The 25,258-nt window shown below is 43.5% G+C and overlaps 2 protein-coding genes across 2 annotated transcripts; one reads left to right on the top strand and one right to left on the bottom strand.

Annotated features, from left to right (window-relative positions):
* Window positions 1-2,581: 2,581 nt before the first annotated feature.
* Window positions 2,582-17,800, top strand: susd5 (sushi domain containing 5). Its single transcript, XM_086178320.1, has 5 exons — window positions 2,582-2,849; window positions 4,030-4,207; window positions 9,670-9,779; window positions 11,662-11,850; window positions 13,430-17,800. The coding sequence occupies exons 1-5, from the start codon at window positions 2,762-2,764 to the stop codon at window positions 15,241-15,243; spliced, it is 2,379 nt and encodes a 792-aa protein (XP_086034446.1). The 5' UTR covers window positions 2,582-2,761; the 3' UTR covers window positions 15,244-17,800.
* Window positions 17,801-18,861: 1,061 nt separating this feature from the next.
* Window positions 18,862-25,035, bottom strand: crtap (cartilage associated protein). Its single transcript, XM_086178013.1, has 7 exons — window positions 24,447-25,035; window positions 23,352-23,501; window positions 22,586-22,757; window positions 20,847-20,975; window positions 20,625-20,770; window positions 20,458-20,541; window positions 18,862-19,172 (listed from the first exon to the last, which is right to left on the bottom strand). Exons 1-7 carry the CDS (start codon window positions 24,906-24,908, stop codon window positions 19,128-19,130), a joined length of 1,188 nt encoding a protein of 395 aa, XP_086034139.1. The 5' UTR covers window positions 24,909-25,035; the 3' UTR covers window positions 18,862-19,127.
* Window positions 25,036-25,258: the final 223 nt, after the last annotated feature.

Genomic DNA, 25,258 nt, shown 5'->3' with positions numbered 1-25,258 from the left:
CAGGGTTATAGCCTGTTTTTAAGCCAATATAAAAGTCTCCCCCCAAAAAAATGAATATGAAATTCCACTGTGAAAAGTGTCTCTGGGTTAAAGAGTTCATGGTTCACTGCAGGTAAAAGCAATCCTTATTTTCACTTTTGGCTGCAGTATGTGGAGCCTGATATCCCTTAATTTCTCCTGCTGTCTGGTGGATAGAAAAGTGAGTAAGAAACTATTCAAAACAAGACGGCTCAATGAGAGGATAGATGCGAAAAAAAATGGTAAATAAAATCAGTTAAAGAAAACCAAACCTGAGCTCTTTCCTTTTCCACACAGTTGGCCCCTAAAAATACCTTTTACAGCCTCTTTTCTCAAGCCTGGCAGACAAATGTGCTGAGATCAAATTCATTTCGCTCCACAGCGCCGTCTGACCCAGTCCCATTAATTCCGATTTCCAGTAGCTTTGCCAGCTTCTGGCCGCTCGCCGCCAGGTGGGTTTTTCATACGACGTCTGGCTGATACCTACAGCTGAGTGGTGTTTTTTTTTTTCCAGTTTATTAACACAGACATAAGACGGCTGCCCTGGAATTGGACTTGAGCCGATTGGTTGATCTGTCATGTCCTTGCTTGTCGTGTCAGGTCTTGGTCGGTTGTCGATTGTCGATGGTCGGTGGTCCAGCCCATGCCACCGGAGGATCCACTGGAAATCGACCGTCGAAGATTGGTGCATCTCACCTTGCGGTTTTAGTTTGCTGTTGCTGGACTGGTCTGTCTCAAAAGGTGAAGAGAGAGGCGACGCCCATGTGACTTCTTTCACTTTTTACCCCAAAACACCCCGACTGTCCAGGAGTGGCCTGAAGGTGTACGAACATCCAGATCCATCTCCCTGTTTCCCTTGTGGCGCCAGGAGGATGTCAACTGTCCTTCAAACAAAGTCACTGTTTTCCAAATTGGAAATGTCCACAACTCTGCCCTCACTGTGACACACATACACAAACACACACACACACACACACACACACACACACACACACACACACAGAGCTCTTTCTCTTGAGTCTGAAATGAGACCAGATGTATGTTAACTTGCTATCGCTTTGTGAGGCAGAGCAAAGTATTCCAACAGTCCATGCAGACCAACGGCACCTTTAAAAGCTGAGCCAGGGTGCCAGTGGAAGTAAATATATCCATTTATGTATTTATCTAATAAGGATGGAACATTTTAATGGATATGTATGTATAATAAATGATGTGAACATGTAAAAGAAATATGAAGACACAGGTGACATAGATCATAACATAGGAAACATTAGCGAAAACATTCAAATATTTGAATATAATCTTCATCTAACAAAACTGAATGAATACAGATTAAAAAAAAACTGTAATATGAAGCTAATACCTGATCCTTGAACTTGAACATTGAGTTTCCTTCATGATGTTGTCTTTTTTTGGACAAGTGAACAACCAAACAAACAAAAAAAAAAGGCATGTGCGTGCTGTGATAACTTTTATGCTCGAAATGGCAGTTTTCTTTCTTTACATTTTATTAGGGATGTTGAGGCAACCCATGCATGAAATGCATGGTTTGTTATCTTCTCCTACAGGTTGGTGGAACAAAGGCCTCCAGGGCTTCAAAGGTCATGGTCGTCTTTATCTCCCTCACCACATACATTCACATATATATCCAGTTTCTCAAGTGAGAAAGACAGCTTGACATGGTTGTGGGGAAAAATGTCCCTTTTAATTAAGATGATTATTCTCAAAGGATGATCTCAGTTTGATTCTTCTGAGCCCCTTTCTCTCAGCTCCTGTGTGATCTGGTATCTTCATTATTTCATTATGAGGCTGTGACCATCTTCCGGTCTCTACTGGGGGGAAGGGTGGGGGCGACTCCTTGTTTAAGTATAATCTTAAATCCTGTCTTTTTAATAAAGCTTTTAGTTAGCACAAGGCAAGCCCCGAAGGTATACGCTGCCGAGTGATACCTCAATGCACTTCTTTAATTCCTCCCACGCTTCATCTACCACTTGATCTACTGCAGCATCTCGCCAGGCGTCCACCGCTGTTCTTTTCTTTTTATGAATATCATCCTATTAACGTATCATGCCAGCTATTACCATGTTGGTAATAAGAGATCATTTGTCCTCACACCCCCTCTGCCTCCATCACACCCTTGCTTTCCATCTGTGTGTCCTTCTCTCTCTATATTTCTACCCCAACCTGGTCGAGGTAGAAGGCTGCCCACATCCGGCAGTTTTCCCAGGGCAGGAATCGGATGGGTTGGATCGACAGGGTTTTCCATTAAATCATTTTAAAGTATGAGCTCCAGACCCGTTTTTCGTGAAACAGTGTCACCAGACTTGTGTTGTGATTTTTTTTTTTTTTTTTGCTGCAAATAACATCCCCCTTCCTCGGGTTGCTCAACGGCACGTCAGCAGCCTCTCCCCTTTCTCCCCGTCAAGGCGGGCAGCTCGTCGGTTCCACCGGAGCCTCAGTGCCCTCCCTCCGAGGTTTTAAGCCGTGACGTATAAACTTACGGGGACATGCAAGTTTTCACACCGGCGCTCCATGCGCTCGCCAGCGGGACTATTTGTGGAGACAAAGTGCGCGTCTCTCCTTCCGCTCGCACCAGCGCACTTGTCAAGCCGCTCACCTTCTCTCCACGACGGGAGATTCAATCTGACAGAACAACTTTCTTTGTTTTTTGTTTTGTTTTGGGGGAGACAACTTTTTTTTCATTTTAAATTTTCTTTTAACCCAATAAGTGACATTTGAAAGGATGGCGGGCCGCTGTGACACCGTTGTTTGGTCATTGCTCTTTGGATGCGTCGCCGGTTTTTTTCTGACTCCTGTCGTGAACGCAAACGGTAAGTCTCTTTTTCTTTCCTTTAATTGAATAACATTTATGAACCCTTTTTTTGCCATAGAGTTAGACTCTCGTTGTATAAAACATAAATGTTAAATGACTGAAATGCACGAGTTAACTGCTGATGCACTTAGAGCACGCAAGAATAGTATTTCTGAAGTATCATTTTCAGAAAGCCCTCCCCCCACCACGGAATACTTTTCCTATAAAAAAATGATGCATTTGTGATTTATTTAAAAAAAAAGTCAACCTTAAACAGACCCCATACAAATATTAAATCCGTGCGTAAAGTGTGCGGACGCCGGATGGAGCGTCCAGCCTTGCGCGCCTAAGATCCGTCTCCTCCTCCTCGTGTGGGTTTATGTTTGAGGTTTTGCACAACTGTCCGAAATATCTCTTTTCAAATACACTTTCAAACAGCAACTTAACCGGACATGAGGCTGTGATTCCTAAAATAGCCAGAAGATGATGCGTCGGAGAAGTTGCGCTGGGAGCATCCCACACATCCAATGCCTGGGGAGTCTGATATTTCAATATAAGAGTGCAATGCCAGCTGACATCCCTAATATGACTGTTTTTTTAAAGTAAATTTATTTTTTTACGGAATTACCAAAGAGCAAGGCACTCATATTACAACACGATAAAAGAATCACTTATAAATACTTTCTAATAATGAAAAATGTGCAATAATAAATGTAAATCCTGAAATAATAGCTTTCAAGTCTTATATTCTGCTCGAGGAGCACAATGATAAAAGCAAGTTCTATTTCAATAAACTGTGGTACAACATCACTGACCATGCAATATTAGTGGTTATAGAAAATTAAAGAAAAGAAAATTACCTCATTGACAAGTTTGGTAAAAGTGGAATATATTCATTTTTTGAGGCAGGGATTGTGTCTAATAAAGTAGCCAGAGAGTGAGAAAATTTTGAAAAATGGCATTTGCAAAGTAACACATCCTCACAGTAATAGTGATACTTGCTTGAGTATTTCACTTCTTCCACATTATAGCACATCACTAAAAATATTGAGTAATTATTGCTGCAGTAAGATAACATAATGCCAAAATATCACTTTCATTTTAAAACACAAGAACATGAACGTTTGGTCAAAGGCAGCTGTAAATCTGCCACACCGAAAACAGAGATTAATGTTCCCGTCTCTCTATTTTCCCTCTAGGCCGAGTGTTTGTGTTGGAGCTGAAGAATTCCTCTGCTCTTCCGAGCTTCAGAGATGCTGAGCGAGCTTGTGCGTCGCATCAGGCCCACTTGGCCTCGGCGGCGGAGCTCCAACACGCCGTGTCAGAGTGCTTCTTCTCCCCGTGCACCCGTGGATGGCTTCACGGAGGCATGGTCGGGTAAGAAACGCTGCATTTGTCTCCGTAATCGAACGTGTTTGTTTGTCATTCTCTCAAAGGACGTACACGGGGTGCCGGGGATGGGGATGGGGGGGGATTCTAGAGACGTGCGAGACGGAGGTTGTGGGAATGGTTGAAACTCAGAGGTAGCGGTGGCAGTCAAAGGGATCGCGGGAAGCTTGAAGAAGAGAGTGACACATTTCAGGGGGGGAAGAGAAAAAGAGAGAGGAAGACAAGGAGAAAGACTCCTCTGTTCCTCACTGGAGGAGGAGGGAATTCTGAGCCGGGGTGTCATGTCGACAACTGCCTCCATTTACACATCTCATCTCCACGGTAACATGACACACAGCTTTCAGCACCTAGGGAGACAAACTGGTTGAGAGACAGTTGATTCGGGTCTGGGAGGAAGATATGAGTGCCATGAGCTTATGATGAGGCGATTGCCTGGTAGATCGTTTTCGAGTGAATAAAAAAGTCATGAAGCAGTATGATTGTACCATGTGGGTCAAACCTGATGGGGCTCAGGGTTAAACAGATGTTCCTGCGCTATTCAAAATGGAGCCTGTCACATTGGAAGAATCTCAAAGTTCTCGTTGTCGACTCTTATCGTGGCGACTGGATGAAGTCCAGGTGGACCGAGAAACCATGCCCAGTCGCCACGATAAGATTCGACATCGATACACCGTGACCTGGATGACCGGGAACCTTCACCGACTCCATTCAAAAGCTCCCTTTTTCCCCTCTGTATTTGCTCACTGAAAGCCCTGTGGACAGGTCAGCCGTTGGGTTCGTTCTGCAAAATGCAGATATTTTCATCAATCATGAAACTCCCCTCCCTCTTTTTTTTTTCCCCCCATGAAATGGCTTCATGGCACAAACTGAAGTCTGTTTTTGCAGCCATTAGGGAGAAATTTGTGTGAGAAAGTAATATAAATCTGCGGAAAGAGCTGTGTAAAGTCAAGTGATTTTACTTGAGGGAATATTTGTCGGGACCAGAAGTGAAAAAAAAAAACAAAACAACTCCAAAAAGGTCTGGAGGCGTCGAGGTGGAATGATGTGCTCCTTTTCTCAGCCCGAGGCCGTGGCTCCAGGGTCTGCAGGACGACCATATCTCCGCTCGTACAGTCAGAGGATGAGCTGCATCGTGGGGAATGCAGGTGCCAAACGTTGATATATAAATTCTTGGAATTAAAAAACAAGGCATCACTTTCCAGTAAAGTGGATTTAGAGTTCACATTGATCAAATAAAATGGGCAAGAATGGGTAAAAATGTCCTTCGACACATCTGGTCTTGTCCGGCCAGAAGAACCGAACCTTGAACATTTGTGTGGTGACGGAACCACAGCGGTCGAATCACAGAGGATCATACCTATAACATGGTAAAAGGATTTAATAAAATAACCTCTAGAGACGCCTGGTGAAAAAAAAAGAAACTCAACGATTACATAACGGAGAGACAATTAGCGTATTGATGATGTTAACAGACTGAACGTGCTACAGAACGGTGACTGAGGACTGGCTGGCGAGAGGAGGAGTTTTCCTTTTTTTTTTCCTCCCGACACTCCCTGACCTCTTCGTGCTGCCAGCGGACATCAGCTTTCACACCCTCTTACCATGTTTCACAGTGTGTCATCCATCTATTCCTGAGTTCACATCCCGCCCTCCGTTCCTCTCCTTGCACCCGGACCTATCTCTGGACTCTTGGGTCTGCCTCCCGGGGGTAACAATGGAGGTTAATAGAGGCCAGGAGTCCGACGTTACATCATGGGCTTATGATTGTCTTATGATTTATCTCCTTGTATTGAGGGTGGAATTCTTACCCTTTGGTGCTTGCATCGTTCACGCTCAATACATATCGTTTTGTGTCTGAGGCGTAATCTAATAGTTTTTCATGCACTGAAAATGATTCGTCTGTGTTTGCTTCAGTTTTGTATTTCTCACGCACGCCATTCGACGGACAGTCGGGATTGTTTCACTGTGCAAACGCAAAGAAAAAGGCTGGCTAAGCCACAAAAACAGTTGTGAATCAAAAAAAAAAAAAAAAACATTTGTCTGTTCTGGAGTTGGAAATTTGGTTTGCATTTACACAAAGACCTGATGTTCATAATGAAGCGGCGTTTTGTGAGCTCATCCCTTCCGTAATGTGAGGTAATCTACAATGAAACAGAACAGACAATATTGGGAGGATTTTGGACGGCCATTCCGAGATCAAGGCTAGTTTCCACTCGGTCCTGCTGATCCCGGACCCGGTGTGGTTCTTTCACCCGGCTGCTGTGCAAATGGGATATTTTAGGTCGTGGAAAAAGATCTCACATTGTGAAACCTCTGAAGATGTTTCACATGTGTTGCTCGCTCGCTAAAAGTGGTTAATTTCTGTGTTCAGTATAAGTAACGGACAGACGAGTGTGATCTCACATTGTTATTGTTGGTGTCCTGACTAATAAGACCCAAGGAAGCTACTCAAGGGGGTTCCACTCCCTCAGATTTAAACATTGTTATAATCCCCGTTCCAAGTGGTTGGAGATTTGAACTTGGATCAAACTCACGCCATCATTTTTGGATTGTCCACCGATAAGCTGAGGAGATTCCAAAATAGACTCCCGAGTTTGTATTCAATGCGATCAGAGGTGACCCTAGTATGGGTTAGTTTGCATGGGACCTCGATGTAAACATCACGCGACTGTTTAACAGGTGATATCAGGACTGAAAGCCCATCAATCTTGTCACATTTCATCTGAAATGCTAAAAAAAAAAGGCAGCACTGGTATTTTTTTTTTTTTGTTGTAATTTCAGTATTTGAATTGTTTGTTTTTAATTTTACGGTGCTTATTACATACTTCCTTATTTTTGCCCACAGCGACATAAACTTCCACTGAACCTGTCCTTAAAAATCCCATTATGTACCTTTAGCATACAGATATTCCCAAAAGAAGCAGAGGAGATTTCTCCTTGTTCTCTAAAATTTCCTCTGAAATCAAGTCTTGGGTCTGGAATGTTTGATCTTTCCTTATTTTTCTATAATTTCTTCCTGTGTCATTTCAATCATCCTTGTGTGGTTACCTTGCGGTTCCTCTCCGGTGTCCAGTTGCTGACATAATTTGTAGTTCTATTACATAATAACGCACCCTCTCTGTCTTAACATCTTTCTCTTATCTGTCAATCAGACATTTGCTTCCATGGTAACCAAGCAAAATATTACCAACACACAGAAACTGGTATAGCTATCTTTGTAGGGGCTTTCACTTACAGACACATTCCCCCACGTCCTTTGTGAAATTGTTTAATATATTTCCACAAAGTAACAAACATAACTTTTGTTTTTCCTGTAACAAAGATGCCATTTGTGTTAGACATGGTTGTGTGTTCAGGTAAGTTGCACCAGGCCTTACAGTCTCTAATTCTGCCAGTATTGCAAACACACACAGAGAGAGCGAGAAAGAGAGAGAGAGACACACACACACTGGCCTTTAGCAACGCTTTTTAGATTATTGTGAAAACAGTCTTTGTTTTTTTTTTTAGTCTCTGTGTGTTTTCTGTCTTGCGGCCCATTTCTCTCGCTCTCAAACTTTTGTCCTTATAAGCTGAAGTGAACATGGCACAAGCATGGAGGATGACTCACACCACTTCTCACAGTCTCGCTGTGCTGCCATTCAAATTCTTTCCAATTACTGGCGCTTTGATTAACCCACACACACACTCACATACATACACATGTACTTAAATATTTGAATACACTTAAACACACACTCCAACATTCACACACGTCTCCTTTCGAGTCTGGTTTAATTATGCTGGATGTGCACTATTAGTGGTCACCGTTGAGACGAAATGGGTCTTCCATGTGACAATGACCGTCGTGGGGAGTTGACGCTGAAATATGGCGGCGTGACTGACGGGGTCAGGTTTGACGGACACTTGTGAGATGCTTTTTGGATGTAAACTGATCAGACAAGAGTTAGGTGAAAATGTGGCACCAAAAAAAAAAAACATCTGGTCTTGAAGGATAATTTAAGGTCATTAGAATTTCCTTTAGAAATTCAAATATTGTGTTGATTCTGTAATATAACGCTATAATTTCACTGTCTTATGTTTCCAAGGAAATGGACAAGTCTTTTGAAATAGAATACTAAATTTTGCTAAACATTTTGTAAAAAATCTGGAAAGGAGATTTTTCCAACTCTTTCAGTTTAGTTGTCCAACTAATAGAATTACATGTAAGACACAACATCTAAATTGCCACACACTCATTTTCTCACATTTATTTACATTTTTCAAGTGATGCAGTATCGCAACAAAAGTGAAACTGTCAGGGTATCACACCTGATCCCAATTGTAATCGGCGCCAGCTGCAGCAGATGCCGCTAATCAAGATCCCTATAAAGGGCGGCGGCACGCTCTGCCTGGCGCCGGGGGACTGTGGCTCTCAGGCCACGACCGGACCCAGCCGGCCGGTGTAACCTTTGACCCCTACCCCGTTACGACCGGACCCAGCCGGCCGGTGTAACCCCCGTCCTGCCTGCCACCCCGCCTGCAACCTGTCCCGCCTGCAACCCGTCCCGCCTGCAACCCGTCCTGGTGAGACCCAGCCCTGTGCAACTCTGTCTCGGGGCCAGGGGGTTACCAGCGACACCCTACCTGTCGTTCCAACGCAACAAAGCGCTTTCGATCCAGATCCCTGCTCTGAGGTGTGGTTCCCTGCCCGAGTCCGCCCGCTCCGTGACAGAAACATGAGAGAGGATATTCAAAACTAAAAAAAAAGATTATGGAAACCGTAGCTGTGTTTCCGTTCCATTGACGAACTGAGGAGCAGAATTACTGTGTATAAAATTTAACACAAAGTTTACTCAAACATCTTAACCCTTTGAAAAAAAAATCATGCAGTACTGTTACTTTTGACAGAGAATTCTTGCTGTACTGTGCTTTTACTCCAACAAAAGATCTCAATATTTTGAATAAATGTATTATATATGTAATGTAATACGCGTGCTACCTGAGGTATGGCTGCTTCTTTAGGCCTCTACTTGGAAAGCTCCCTCCAGAAAGGACCACAGTGCGATATTATCATGCTAAAGGCAACAATCAGAGCATATCTAAACGGTGACGTCTTTTTCTGGACTCTATTATCGTGCTGCGAAAATATTTGAAAACCGGGCAAATCTGGTGCTGACTAAGAAAGCTGTAAACATGTGCCTGTACGCGTATGTGAATGCACCCACATGTTTCCCACATGAACTGGAGCTGCAGCATTACACGTGACGCTATTATACTACTTTTAACAGTGATGTAATGCAGTAAGTACATGAATCGTACCTTGGGGAGTCTGTGTGTGAGTCTTAACAGCAAACACGGTTAATTATGATCTCAATTCTTAAGGGTGTTTAAAAGCATTGCTGCAGACGGATCGCTCAAACAAGTGGTAATAAGCAGACCAGGCTCGATTAATCTATTGTGTCTCCTTGTAGGACCACGGTGTGTAATATCGTGGGTGGTGCACTAAAAGCCGTGGACGTGAGCACGGAGAACGCCACGGAGGACACCGCGCACCTGAACAGCTTCTGCATCAAAGACAGAGGCGAGTACTTGCACTCACACCAACGCAGGTGTCTGCACTCGTTATGGGATGTCCTGCTTATGAATGGATGCGCTTTGTGAGAACTTAATGAATTTGTGCAGTTCTCTTTACTTATATTTATCATGAAAAGAAAGATCCCTTATTTCTCCACCCCTTTTGAGTGTTTGTTTTTGCTCATATCTGTCATTATATATCAAACTGCAATCTGTCTTCGTGTGAATATCGTTTGTGTGTTTAGTGTGTGTGTGACGATATAACTTGACCCATTAATGTTCTTTAACCTAAACACTACTGGAGCTAAATTCAACACAGTTTTTCCACATGAACCCGAGAGGGGAAGGCTCCGGTGGTTGCTTTTGGACCGGACTATTATTGAATGCCACCCAGAGGAGATCTCTAGTCCTTCCTCACAAACAGTAGAGCCACTGTGACTGTTTATACACAACACACTGGAGGCTGGAATGAAAGCTCTGCCATGGAAAAACAAAAAATGAACAGCACAGCTCCATGTCATGGTATGGGAAAGCAAAGGCACAACTTCCCAGTCATGCTTGTGGTTGAAGCAATGATTAAATGTGTGGTTATTTGTAGTGGAAATGACAGTATCCTACCATTTAGTGCAAATCCAGGGCACCAATATTAAGTTTAATACCAATCTACCTAATACAGAAATATCCCAGAGGTAGCAGCAAAGCCAAGTATTCATAAAACTTGCCAAGAATGACAAATGTAATATTTTTCTTGCTTCTCCAATGATGAATATACTCAGTGTTTCATTAAGGTTATTAAAACAACCAACTGAAGTGACGGTGCAAAAATTGAATAATTGTTGACAATCGGCATGTGGAATATTCAATAATTAATATATCCCTTTCGTTGTGGAAACCGTAGAAGGCAAGTGAGATTTGAGGGCAGGTTCCCTTCAAGTGTTTGTTGTTGTTATCCACATTTCAGTTTTAGGAGTGCTTTTTTGGTCACCTGTCAAAATGCCTGAGCAGGGCAAGTGACAACATTTTATTTTAGGCATGTATTTTTTCAATTTTTTTGTGCTTTATAGAAATAGCACCCTGAGACAAGGAACATCTACGAACACTCGTGAAACATATAATTCAACGTGATTAATAAAGGAGTCTTGTGGACAAACTGCTTAGTATTACAAAAAACAGTAGAATTAGTTGCCTCTCAGGATTTCTTTATTATTATTTATAATGTGATTTATCTCCTTAAAGTTACCATAAAATATTCAATGTGCCCTTCATATTCGCGGCATCATCGATAAATACGGGTGAATGATATTACCTGCGTTCCCCTTTGTTCCTCGTCCCTTGATTCATGTCTTGTGTTTCTGTTTACATCTAAGATCCCAATACGGGAGAGCGGGAAAATAACGAGCTCTTTCGGTGAAAAATGCAATGTAATGTTGAATAGAGAGAGCATCTTATATATATCTCCCCGAGGAGGCGGCATTTTTACGTTACAAAACATTGTCTGATTAATGACTCATGACTACCTACTTTAATTGAACATAAATCTGATGAGGTTCATTTCCCTCAAAATAAAGTAGCCTCGTAACAAATGTTAGAAGGGGGATGCAACGGCAGGTGTCGTAAAGTAGTTTGACTGTTGGGCAAAATACTGCGTGAACCTGGATAGGACATTATACTGATGTTTCTCGCCAGTGTTTTTGAGTCATGAGCTGGAATGGCACGTCACCTCTTTATTGTCATGCTAAACTAATCCAATCGATATTTCCATGTCCGGTATTCAGTTGATTTTGAAAGTAATAAACGTGAAGTGACTTTTGTCTTTGAATGTTATCATGGTTTTACAGGAAATATTATGGTTACAGTGACCTTGGATCCTATGTGTTTTGTCTTGACAGGCGTGCCATGCGGCGACCCTCCTTCATTTCCAAATGCTCGTCTGCAAGAACACACCGGTTTTGAGCTGGGAGATGAGCTGCTGTTCACATGTGTGCCCGGTTACGTGATGCCCAACGGGCACAGCGCCTTCAGCCTTTTGTGCGACAGCTGTGGAGAGTGGTATGGACTCGTGCAGATGTGTGTCAGAGGTAAGACGGAGTGTAAAAGAATTAGGAAGACGAAGAAAGACAAAGCTTCCCCTCTCTCCTCTTCATCAAAAGCTTTGAACTTTGACCCCCGCCAGGATAACAGACTGCATGTAACTTCTTTGCTTATTAGCCCGTAGTGCTGGAAGGTGACCCACGTAAACAATGTCTCGCTTGTGAGATGGGCTGAAAATGGCTGCTATTACACCAAAGTGTGACATACCATAACCCGGCCCAATTCATAGCAGAGGGAGATACAGGGAGGGTACAGGAGTTGTCTATAAAGGCAAAATGCCAAACTTGTGTTCATAGTTGGTCACGTTTGTACTCTAAACTAGAGCTCTCAAAAAACCCAAAGCTGCGTTCGATGACAACAAAACACACAACAGGATCACAGTTTTCATCTTAAAGCTAAATATTACATGGGACAATGATATGGGAGTGTTCCTTCCCAGTGACTGCCTAGTTAAGAAAACACAATTGATGTAGTCGTGGTAATCCTGCAACCAGGATAAAATATCCACCCCTCCATCTTCTACTTCTTATCCTGCGGGATAAAATATCTTCCACAGAGACATAATAACCTTGGGAACAACATGGATTTCATAACCTCTAAATGGAAGCGGACAAACCGTTTATGGTTTAAATACATATCTGTTGTTAGCCACAGCTGCTCATTGATTTTAGCCTTTTTGCCGGAGTCTTCCTCTCGCACCTATGGTCTGAGATACAACTGTGGATACAGACACAACCTGTATGTTGGCATATCTGTTGCAGGCGGTAGCTCTCATCGCAACACACACACGGATCGGTTCTTACTGGCATTTATTTTGTTTCTTCTTCTCCTTGAATGCTGTGAGGGCTGCCGGCACAAATACACAAATATTGCCACATACTGGAAACATATACAAATGCATTGCTAATACAAAGAAAATACCTCACTAGCCGCTTGCTGTGAGAGAGATCCTTGACACTTTCGACTGCGCTGAGCAGTAAGAGCATTAATTACGTGTACCGTGGAAGCACAAAGGTACTAAACATCAGTTCCAGGGCCAAAATATTAAGTCTAAAAAAAATTTATTACACAAAGAAATGACCCCATGTTTTAGCTTGAACACGCACATGTATTGCTTATTTAAGATCATTTTAATCTAACTTATTCATCCACATGAAATCATGATTGATTTTAACATAAATTGCAGCACTTACACAGGCCATTCAGAGCAGAGTACTCCAATCTATGTTTTATCGACAGGCATGAAGATAGGTCAGAAAAACCACACAAAGAAATAAGCATTCAATCAAATGTAGAATTAGAGCCTAGTCCACATCGACAATGTTTATCAGTACATAACACATACAAGCACAACATCTAAGGTACCAACACGTAAGCTACAACACATGACAGTGTCAGGATGAAGCCCTGCCCGATGAACGGCTGCCCACTTTTACTCCCGGACGGCCAGCTTAGCTCTTTACCTCATTCTCTCTCTCGGTGTGCATGTGAAGGGGCTGGGAGGAGATGACAGAATTTCATTTTCGAGATCAGTGAAGCATGCGTTTCTCCTCTCTGTTTCTACAGACGAGACTGAAGGTCACGTAGACTACGAGGACAAGTTCACTGACGCAGAGCACCACAAAGAGCACGAGGGACCAGTGGAAGCTCACGGCGAGGTATATGAAGAGGTGCATGAAGAGGTACTCCCGGAGGGAAAATGGGGTCACGAGCTACAAGACACGAGTTTCGGTATGAAAGGAAAGGAGGATCGTCAAGACCGGCACGGAGAGCAGGAAATGGCGGTTGAGCACGGGGCGGGAGGAAAGGATGAGGATCGTGTCATTGATGACTTCACGGGCCATCCGAGGTGGGACCAGGAGAGGAGTGAGGTGGTCAGGACTGACGTGCCTACAACCACAGAGGTGCCTGTCTCACTTGTCGCCCAGAAACACCTCTTTTGGTTCCCCTCTGAAGCCTTCCAGCAGGAACAGCATCCCATCAACCCCATTGTTCAGACTAACCAAAGGTCTTCAGGCTCTCAGTCAAAGGAGAGTAAAGAGCAGGAAAGCCAAGAAAGCCAGACCCGGCAGCATCCCATCCATGCCGACAGCCATGAGCTTGAGCAAGACGGCAAAGCCGATCGCGACTTAGTGGAGCCTGGCGATCATGACGACAGCCGCCGCGACGATCTAGATGACCACGCAAGCGAGCAGGATAGAGATGACCGCGATGATCGCCAGAGACCGTACGTTCCCGCTCAGCACCACGACGTGGATGGTCGCGACCTTTACGAAAGCCACGAAAGCCATCATGACCATTATGACATGGGGGAGCATGAAGATGAGCGCATCCGATACGGCACCCAGCAGTATGAGGATCGCGATCACACATATGACGAACGCGAAAGTTACGAAGGCCAGGAAGATGTGACGGCTGAGGTCGGCGACGATCGTGCGGAGGTCTCCGAGGAACATCACGACGACCACGATGACGACAAGGAGCAGTATGAGGACGATAGTCACCTTGATGACGATCATGACGATCGTGATGACCGTGGTGACCACGGCGATCATGATGAGGACCATGACCACGACGACCATCACGATGATCGTAGCCGTGAAGACGATGACGTTCATCAACGTGTTTCCGTCGCAGGAGACGATAGTCATAATGTCACCCAGAGGGAGGACGAAGATAAGACCACCACGGATGAGACTTGGCTGGATGGTTACCCTGTCGCTGTAGAGGAGACAGAAGGTGGTGACCAGAAAAGATTGAGTCCGGAGGATGGAATGACAGGGACCGTTGTCAGGGCAACAGACCGACCCAATGAGGTTGAAAAGGATGTCCCTTCTACAAGCCTGTCAGGGGTGTATGAGTCTCCCACCGCCGACCCTGATACGGCGCAAGAGCAACAGGAGGAGTTGTCGCCCGGCGTCTCTTCTCCTGACGACCCCGAGCCTTCGGACTCCCCCTCTCATTCCGACACCCTGGATTACGACACTCAGCAGGCGGCTCCCACGCACTCTTGGCTCGGAGACCTCACCGAACACCCTTTCCTGGATCACGGCCCCGCTCCGCCGATGCCAGAAAGCGATGTCCCGTCGGAGGAAAACACCGTGCACGGTTTACCCGGCGAGGCCGGTGAGAGAGGGGAGATGGAGGGAGAAATGGGGGAGACAATATGCACCGGTCAGGACTGCCCTCCCAGCTCCTCCGGCCAGGGTCCAACGGTGGCCGCCATCATCGCGGCCGTGTGCGTAATTGCCATGGCTGTTGTCATCGGCGTGTGGTGTTACCGACGGCAGCAGCAGAAAAGCTCGATGTACGAGATGAACGGGAAGGGCCTGAGTCAGAGCAGACAGGGCCAGCAAATAGAGATGCAGCAAAAGGTTTAGGAGAAAGCTGAAGAAAGAGACAGTGACAGAGGGAAGAGACATTTGGGCGGGACGTGAAGAGAGGTGAGAGTGAAGGATGAACCCTCGTCATGCTAGATGCTACTGCGCTGAAGATTCTGGAGAAGTGCGAACGGCTGATCCCATCCACAGCCCCGGTTTGACACTCCTTCCCACGGGAGAGAGGGAAACCCAACGAGAGGGTATGTTTGACAAACCGACATAAGGAGGAATTAGCCGTCTTTGTCATAATAGTCCATTATTTTCAAAGTTACGGCAACTAGCTGAACAGAGGGAGGGTCCGTGCCTGATTTGGGCTAAACTTGGAGATCAGACTGAAATGACCGCGGTAGGAAAACCACAACAGACGGCACATCTGCCCGAATATTGGAACTGAGATTTCAACCTCCGAGGCTCTTGGACATTGTGGTAAAAGTTTCTTTGTCTTAGCTTATTCTTGTTTTGGGGTGACTTTACCCTTGTTGAATAGTTGATGTGCATAGTTCTAGGTTTATCAATCTTGTGTCCTGACTGTCACCTCGTGTGACTTCGAATGAGAACCGTGCTCCACTCCACAAGAGCCCTGACGTTCAGATCATCGAAGCAGATTCGGGCAGCGGACGAAACGACCCAGATTCTTCCAGACGAGCAGGAAAGAGGAAAGCTGGCGGAAGGGATGATTCGACGTCTTAAAATTTTAAGACTTTCCTGACTTTACGGTTTCTGTCGGATACATAAAGAGTGGTTGCCCAGACTGCAGAATTGGCCCCTGTATATTTGTGGTTGCATGTGTGCGTGTGTGTGTGTGTGTGTGTGTGCGTGCATGTTCAGTTAGATTTTGAAGCTTTTGGCTAAAGATTGGGTGCCAACGCCAAAAATTGTGATGCTGCCATGGCAACAAAGAAAAAAAAAACAATGCTCTAATTATCGTTTGAACAAATACTTTGAAATAATCTGTTTGTGGTGCTGAAATGTGGAGATTTTTGGGAGAGGTGAAAGTTTGATTGAAATATATGATCAAATTCATAAGTATCATTTGGAAATAGAGACCGCGGGCTCAAAGCGTGATTTTTAAAAAATTCTTGCCTTTATGTTTTTCAAGATAGATGACAGAGAAATCGGTTAATGGATGAGATTTCTGTTCTTGTGTTTTGATGTCTGCTGACGAGACGAGTAGTCGTCTTGAATAAGACCATTTTTTTTACATGAAATCTGGTTACATGTCATTGATTTGATCTACAATGTTGTTTGTCTGCGGTATGGGTTTCGGTCGCACGGGGTGGGGGGTGGGGGGAGCTGGCGCGTAAGGATAAATTATTGATGGTGGCAGTGATATTTTTGAAAACAAGCATGTTGATATTAATCATGAAAACACTTTGACAAATGAACGCTTTATGTGATCATGAGCTTTTGTACTATTAGATTTATAGCCCCCCCCCCTTACCTTCCTGTTCACTGAGTTCCATTCATTTGTCAATAAAATGGCAAAACGTACAATAAATCCGGGCTCCACGATTATGAAATTAAATCTGCTTGTGATACATGAGCTGATTATTGATCTTAAGTGGGGGTGGGGGGGCTATTTTGACACAATTCACTTTAAAAAAATACTTTCAAACACCATTCTTTCGTGATTGGCCTGACTGCAGTTTCCAATACGTTTCAAATAATTGTGCAGCCCTCCATGTTCATAATAAATATAACTGATAGCCTTGTTATGTTTGCTCTAATATTCTGTAGATATCGTAAACGTGTTGTTTTAGCTATTATAAATACGTAATAAAAAAACTGACCAGCCTAGGATTGAATTCACACCTGTTATTTTGTCCGTCTTGTTGGAATATTTCACCTTTACATAACGTACTGCTGTACGGTTTTATTCTGGTGGTACTTTCGTTCTTATTTCCATGAACTTCTGACTGCCTGAGACTAATCTGTGAGAAAGGAAATGTTATTCGCAGGTGTGACTGTAAATAAATTCAAGAGACAATATCAGTTTTGAGTTTGTATTCTGGTGTGTGAGGTGACAGAATGAGCCACAAATTCAAAGGGAAAGAGTTTTACCTTTTTTAAAAAAAAGGCATTATTATGCTTGGTTAAGTGCTGCGAAGTGGTTTGGTGTGGACAGGCTCAGCGAGAAGTAAATAATCATTTTCAATATATATGTAAATATACCAATGTCATTCATACTTGTGAAATAATCATACACTGAGTGTTTGGTGAAATATCAGATGGAAAGACTGGATGTTACATAACATCCTGTCACATACTGTTGGCCGCAACACCGGACTTATATTTATCCACACGCTCAGATGGTATACGACATTTTTTCCTCCGCAGCTGGCCTGAATATGAAAACCAGCTTCCTGACAACCTTGGTGACCCGTAATCATCATCAAGGTCACTGAAATATTGGGTTGAACTTTAGTACGGGAGAATGTCGACGGGAGAAATGTCAATATCCGATCAGATTCCTTTTTTTTTTCTTCATCTCAGAGCATCGGACGTGTGTGAAGCTGGGTTAAAAGGTGTTCGATGTACAGCTCCAATAAAATCCTAAACCCGAGACCGTGAGTGGATCTATGGCTTACACTTTTACATTTTCGTCTTTCGCCGGGATCACAGAGAGAAACTTAATTCGTGTTCCCTCTCACGCCAAAGCGGTCGCATCAAACCCTCTGACCTCCGTCTGGTCAGCCAGTCGTCTTCCACTCCTCCCTGGTATCCCTCCGAAAATGTTGACAAAGAAACAAAAACGGTGAAGTAAATACAGGAGGGAGAGAGAGAGAGAGACAGAAAAATGGAGACAGAGAGCGGGGAGGAATTTTCCCCGGTGGGTTTTCTAACATCACCGTGTGACAAACTGCACAGGGACTCAATGTTCAAACATTATTAAACAACTCAGTGTTTCCTCTGGCTGGATCCCTCTCCACGGTGCAGAACCCCAACACCGCTGGCTTCCTGTCACGTCTCAATAATCAAATAATCCGCCAAACTTACCTTGATGTGATAGAAGTACTATTTCAAGCGAAACAACATTACCTTGGTATATATCTATTAATAGACTATTTTGACAGAAGCTGATTGGAGAACTTATTGTAATTTTTCCTTTAAATGTAATATTCACAAGTTCCTTCATTCATTATCTATACTGCTCATCCTGCACTCATTGTTGCGCTGAGTTTTGATGTATGGTTAAAGTTATTAAGTATAATTAGTTATAGTTATTACGATTTTTTTTTTTTTTAAACAATGACAAATGTGACTTGAGTAACTTCAGATGTCCTGTCTGTAATTACTTGTAGTACACTCTGAAAGTACCTCCACATGTAAATGTCAAATATAATATGCGTTATTATAATCATATAAGGGTTCCTCCTCAGGTAATTCCCCTTTGTGAATCTCCTCTTCCTTTACACACGATGTTTGAAACCCTGTCTTTCGAGGACCCCGCTCTCTCCCACCTCCGCTTTCATACAGAATTTTATTGATATTTTTAAATGTTTCAGAAAGAGAAAGAGACAGAACAGCCGACAGGAGGCCCGTTATTCTCTTCCAAGCACATTTTTAAGACGCAGCAGCCATTTACAATCACTGACAGATTTCCTCCAGAGATTTCTGGTGTTTGGCAAGTTTTTATTGTACAAAAACAAAAACAAAAAAGTACCGTTCACAACATACACGATTCACAGCTGGAAAAAGGCTTTAAAATAAAACAATGAATTATTTACCCACCATGCTGCAAATCCACAACACTGAGTTGGACAGAAACACTTCAGACGAGAAGTGACCAATCTGAGCCTCGTACATCATCCAATAAATACAAGCTGGGGAGTTTTGTCCCTCGATTCTTCTTGGTGTTTCAGCACCGAGTCCAGTGTGGGCTTTTAATCCTCCTCCAGGAACTCATCTATAAACTCTACCACCTCTCCCTGTGGACACACACAAACACACATTACAAGAATAAACATGACAAAACTGACAAACAAAGCTCAAAGTAAACAGTCTCAGCTTATAGAGCGCTTTCACACGTTGTGATTGTAGAATGCTTTGCACTAGATTGCGTTCAGCCATTCCCACACGCACGCACACACACACACACACACACGCACACACACACACACACACACACACACACACACACACACACAAACACACAGCGATGGCGGCAGCAAGGCAACCATGCAAGGTGCTAAGCAGGCCGTGAGGAGCAGTGCATTTGAGTAAATTCAAATCATGTATCCAATTTATATTTTTGATAACTGCTGTCATTCCCTTTCACTGCCTGTAATTTTGGGAAATAAGTAAAAAGTTGTAATTTTTAGAGAACACGGTGATCATTTCATCAAAAAGAATAACGACTTAATTTGATGAAAATAAGACAGTTGTGCAAAATTTTATAATCCGACTGAAATTGAGTCATAAAACTTTGAGAAAGATTTGTATTACAGGAACACATTTTCAACATGAGTATGAAGTGATTTTGTTTAAAGAAAAGATATGAGGTCACAACATATGTAGCATATATATATTAATATAAGAGGAATAAGGGGAAAACTCACTCACCGCCCCACCCGTCCTCCCCTTTGGAGGGAATTAGGGGCCATTTTTAAGTATTTTTATTAAGTATTAGATTATGTAATTACTTTCCATTTGCACGCTTAATTAAATCCCTACTTTGGTGTTTAGAATTAATTGGATTGTGTATAAATGTATGTGTACATGTGAGAACGACAACATCGGCAGGCTACATGTGTGTATACGGTTGTTTTTGTACCATTACTTTATGCAAAGTTTTCAAACATTCATTTATTCATGTTTTTGAAGACCCGGATTTATTTTCTCCCTAAGTTTTGTCCCAAATACTCCGCGCTACTAAAGGGATTACTGGATGTATTTGTCACATACAGCACATAATCTGGTTTATCTTGGGTTTGCCTCAACGGCCTCCTCCTGCAGTGGAATCGTTCACAAACGTAAGTGTTCTGTCGCCATCTAGTGGCCATGTATGGGAAGTGCAGCATTTGATACACAGGGCCCACATTGTATTGCAGGCCGTCATGTGAGCAAATGAGGAATCCGGGGTTGTTTTTTTCCTGTAAGTTATCCAAGGACAGACCAACCTCATGCAAGCCCTTCCTGATTTAATGCAAGTCTTTCTGAATGGACTTGAACGCTGACAGTCACTCATGAACGGAAAAAAACGGACACGCATACCTCCTCGTCGGTCGCCATGTGCTTTTTGGCGAACTCCAGCATCTGTAGCTGCATGGTGGTCTGGTTGTGGAACCGGATTGCCTCCTGAGTGACAGAAAAACAGAGTTGTGACATCTTTGAGGGCCTGGTGGTGAGCGCTGCAGTTTCAGTATTTGAAAAAGTCTCACCGATCTGGGGATGAAATCCTCATCGGTCAGCTCCCACCTGCTTTTGTGGAATTGGTAATAAGCCACATTATTCTTCATGACCTCGTCGCTGGGGTCAAAGAGCATGTAGCTGGTAGCGCATGGCACTGCGTTTTTCAGGTCATTCACTGAAAACACAATACTGTCAGCTTTGGTTCCATGAAAAACTGAAAGTTTGAATCTGGCTCATAAAGTAATCCTCACTTTTGTAATAGGCAAACTGCAGGTAGTGGTACATGGTGGCAACAAATTTCTCAACCACAAACCCCCCGACAACAGGGGTCAGGTCACTCTCGCACGTCACCTTTCTTTCCAGAACCTCGATGTAGTGATCTGAGAGGGAAGACAAGAAAAACCTCTGGGATCAATTCTTGACGATACACATTTGGCTTATAGAAAAATATATGGATAGAACGTTCCTGGTGCTTTTGTAATTAATCATCTAAATTCACAGGAGAAAAAAAATCTAATTCAGACAAGAGTAAGCGAACGAGAATGAACAACTTAGACTTTAAAAAGGATTATCCATCTTATTCTGGGGTCGGGAACCTTCACTACTCAAAGAGCCATTTGGACCTGCTACCCCACAGTAAAGAAAGTAAAGAAACTGGAAGCCACACAACCCTTCATAAATTTAAAATGAATTAATGCGGCATATAATGTTTGATGTTTTTTTTTTTGCCTTTATGTTATGTATAAACAAAGTATGTGTTGCTTTTTATTAAGTCAATTAACAACTTTGGAGAAAACTATATTTCATTTCATCACGCAACAAAACATTTTGAACTTTGAAAAAAAAGACGCTGGGTTAAAGGTTACTTTTAAGCAAAATACTCCTTGTCTATTTGAGTCTGTCTTATATTTATGAGAGAAAAAAAAAAAAAAAAAAAAAAAAAAAGCCAAACTTAAATTATTCACCGGCAGTAAACCAAAAATACCATCCTCTCCTTGTGTGCATCATTCTTTTACTGGCGCTTGCAGAAAGAGCGCCAAAAATATTTTACTGCGTTTTATTTAGCTGTTACAAGATCGCCATAATCTTCAAATTTAAACTACCATTTTAAAAACGAATGAACTAAAATAAAATACATTTAAATTAAATATTCATTAATTCTTTTCAAAAGCTACAGGGAGCCGCTTCAGAGGGATCAGAGAGCTGCACGCGGCTCCGAGGCCGTGGGTTGCCGACCCCTGGTCTAATTCATTCAATCATTTGTAATCGATTCCGCTCATCATGCACTCGGGGTCACGGAGCCTATCCCAACTGTCAATGGGCGAGAGGCGGGGTTCACCCTGATCCGGCCAGTCGATCACAGAGCCACATATATAAACAATCGTTCATTCTCATTCAGCCGTCTGGGCAATTTAGGCTCTCCCCTGAACCTGCTGCGGGACTTTGGACAGGAGAAAGGGAGCTAAGTGGAGACCGGGAGAACGTGCAAACTCCACACAGAAAACTCTCCTGTTGGACTCCAACCAGGGACCTTCTCGCTACGAGGCAGCTGTAACTCTTCCATCATGCCATCTCATTATATCATTCATTTAAAAAAATCCCAGAGACGGTTATATAGTCATACAGTGTTAGAGAGATCTTAGGGTAGGATTGGGCAATTGTTTTGACTGGCGGGCCACAGTTCTTATTTAATTTTTATGCACGGGCCGACTAGGTATCATGTAAATTGAACAAAATGAAAATTGAAATATTTAAAATTTTTGGCATTTTATTTCAACTTTAAAATCATTCACTATTATATAACTGTACCGACATTATTTGGTATATAATCATCCATACAAAATTAAAGGAAAAAATAAGGAGTTTCTAAACCCAATATTGATTGAAAATACTCATTAAAATATTCAAAGAAAATAGTTTTGCGGGCCTGATAAAAAAGCAAGTCTTAGAGCATTTCCCATCACAACAGCGTCTGTGCACATGGACTCACCCGCGATGGAGGGGTAAAAATCTTTAAAATCCTTGATGTCCCTCGGGCCCTCCGACGCGGCAAGACACTCATCGTAGGCCTTGAAGAAATCCCGCAGGGCCAGCTCCATATCCGACACTGACGTACGGAAGTTTTCCCCGTTGTACGCCCTCACCGCACGCACAAATAACGTCTGCCGCGACACACACACACACAGGAATAACATCACTACTGAGGAACAGCCATTGAATCACTTTCTACTGTTGTGTTTTTTTTTTACTTGCTCATGAGCTGGACTCACAGATTCCTTTACATTTTATTATAGTCTACAATATCATCGTTGGTGTTCTTGGCATTTCTTTTGTCATTTATAACGTTAAGCTTTAATTGCCTCCTAAAAAAAAATCTATGAATAAATGGTTAATGATTTTTACAGCCTTCATGATCATAAACACAGTTATTGACCTGAAAACCAGCAAGACATGAATATCGAGTACCAAATGCTTTTTAGAAGCAGAAGTTCTTTGATTTAATTTTTTGACAACATCTAAACCTAGATATATGATCAACCAAATGAATGAAATAAAATCCCCATATTGGACAAGATATTATATTTGATTTAATTATAATGTGTGGTACAATTTAATACTGGGCACTTTGGTGTATATCTGCCTTTTTTTGTCCCCCAAATACAGATCCTGATACAAACTTTAACTAAAAAATAATTCAAGTAGGTCTGACTGACGTCCTGCAGGATGTGTGTGTTTGTGCATGTGTATTTAAATACCTCATAGGATTTAGTCTCCAGGTCTTTGAGGTACTCCTCAGCCCCAGGCAGGCTCTTGTAGTAGGCCATGTTCTTCTGCATCATCTCGTCATCTGGGTGCTTCAGCAAGAAGGTGTGAGCGGCAGAAATCGCCTTCGCCAAGTTGTTGGACTGCGACAAAAAAACAGGAACAAGACGAGAACGTCTGTTTTCTATTTGACTTCATCAGATATTGGTCTTGAAAAGTTGCAATTAAACATGGACTCTATTGACTGTAAATGATTGCGTGAGAAGTCCGGCTGTTTTGTTCACACACTGGACACTCATGCGTTTTTTCATTCTTTCATTCATCATTCCACTGCTTTTCTGGGACCTATTTGCAGACTGTGGAGGTCAACCCAAGGACAGTTCAGCATGCAGACGGGAGAAGCTTGGAATCGAACCTTCATACTGGACGAGCACCCGCTCTACAACCAACGATTAGCGACCATTTATGTATATGTATGTATACACATGTTTATGTGTAGAGCATACCCTGTCCAAGGATTTTAAGGCGGATAAAAAAAACAGTCAAATACCCCAGTATAACAACTGAAAAGAAGGTTAAAGCCCCCAACTACACCATCAGGGCTCTTATGACAGTGTGTGTGCTGGAGGATTTGTTCATCTAAATCTGAATATTTGCCATGTCACAAATCACTCTTGCGGGCAACCTGTTTTGTCCGGTCCTGATGGAAAATCTCGATTACTCAATTTGACTCTTCCGGCGTCAAACTGCGACTCCACCAAGCCATTGTCTTCGCCCTGACTTTTAAAAACCTTTCCTGTTTGACCCACAATCCAGCATAGTATGGGGCTGGAACCCACAAGGGCCTTCACAGAGGCCAATGAAGGCCTAGCTACCCTGTGAGGAAAGAGGAAAGGGCCTCCATTTAGAAGGAGAGCGTCCCACCCCACCCCCTCATGCATCCGTGGCACGTACGTGACGTCGTAGCCCACGCACAGAGAGACAGACAGAGAGAGAGAGAGAAAGCGGTAGATCTACTCATGTGGTGAGGAAACACAACAAACAGAAACCCCAAATCCCCCCTTCCCCTTTCATTCCCGGTTGCTTACTTTGAAGTATGCGTACTGGAGGTATCTGTAGGGCTCCCTCCTCTCGAACTCCTCCATGGTGTCCCGGCTCGGCACGGCCTGCCTGAAGGCGGGCAGCCCCTGCTTGCAGCGCTTCAGGCACTGCGCCCGCTTCACTACGTTGCCGAAGGCCCGCAGCTCCGGGAACTCCGCGAACCGGAGCTCGTCGTCCAGCCGTACTGAGCTGCAGTTGAGGTTGCAGAAGGCCTCGCTGTCCCGCAGCAGGCGGTAGAGACGCAGGGACACCTCCAGGTACTCCACGGTGTCCTTCCACTTCTCGCCGGTGTACTGATCCAGGGCGTACTTGTACGCCGATTCCAGGGGCATCAGTTCGTGTCTGGGGAAACTCCTGAAGCTGTATTTCTCGTACTGCGAGTCCGCGAAGGCGCAGAGGAGGGCGATCAGCAGCCCGAAGAAGACCTGGGTGGAAATGGAGGGTGCCATTTTTTTCTTTCTTTTTTTTTTTTTTGTTTGTGCGGAGTTTGCTAAAAAGTGGAGGGGACTGCTTTGGGAGGATGGGACGGTCCCGGTGCGCGTCCGCTCCAAGCGCCGCCTCGAGTTCCCACCACGTATCCGGTCTAGGGTTCTCCTCCCACGGGCGTGGGGGCTGGAGCTCCTCCTCCTTCTAACCCTGGAGGAAATCACTGTTTTCCAACCCTGTGCAGCTGAAGTGCAAAAAAAAAAGTTTTCAAAATGAGGGTTTTGTGCATGAACTCAGTGGACTCCGTCTTCACTGCACTCGCCTTCATCTGGTATCATACTTTTAATTTGCAAAATTGACAAATGCCTTTTTT

This window comes from Fistularia commersonii, chromosome 30, assembly GCF_037954325.1.
Source record: "Fistularia commersonii isolate RoL2024-O1a breed Wild chromosome 30, RoL_Fcom_v1.0, whole genome shotgun sequence".
Classification (NCBI taxonomy): domain Eukaryota; kingdom Metazoa; phylum Chordata; class Actinopteri; order Syngnathiformes; family Fistulariidae; genus Fistularia; species Fistularia commersonii.
This window is presented reverse-complemented; position numbering and strand designations above follow the sequence as displayed.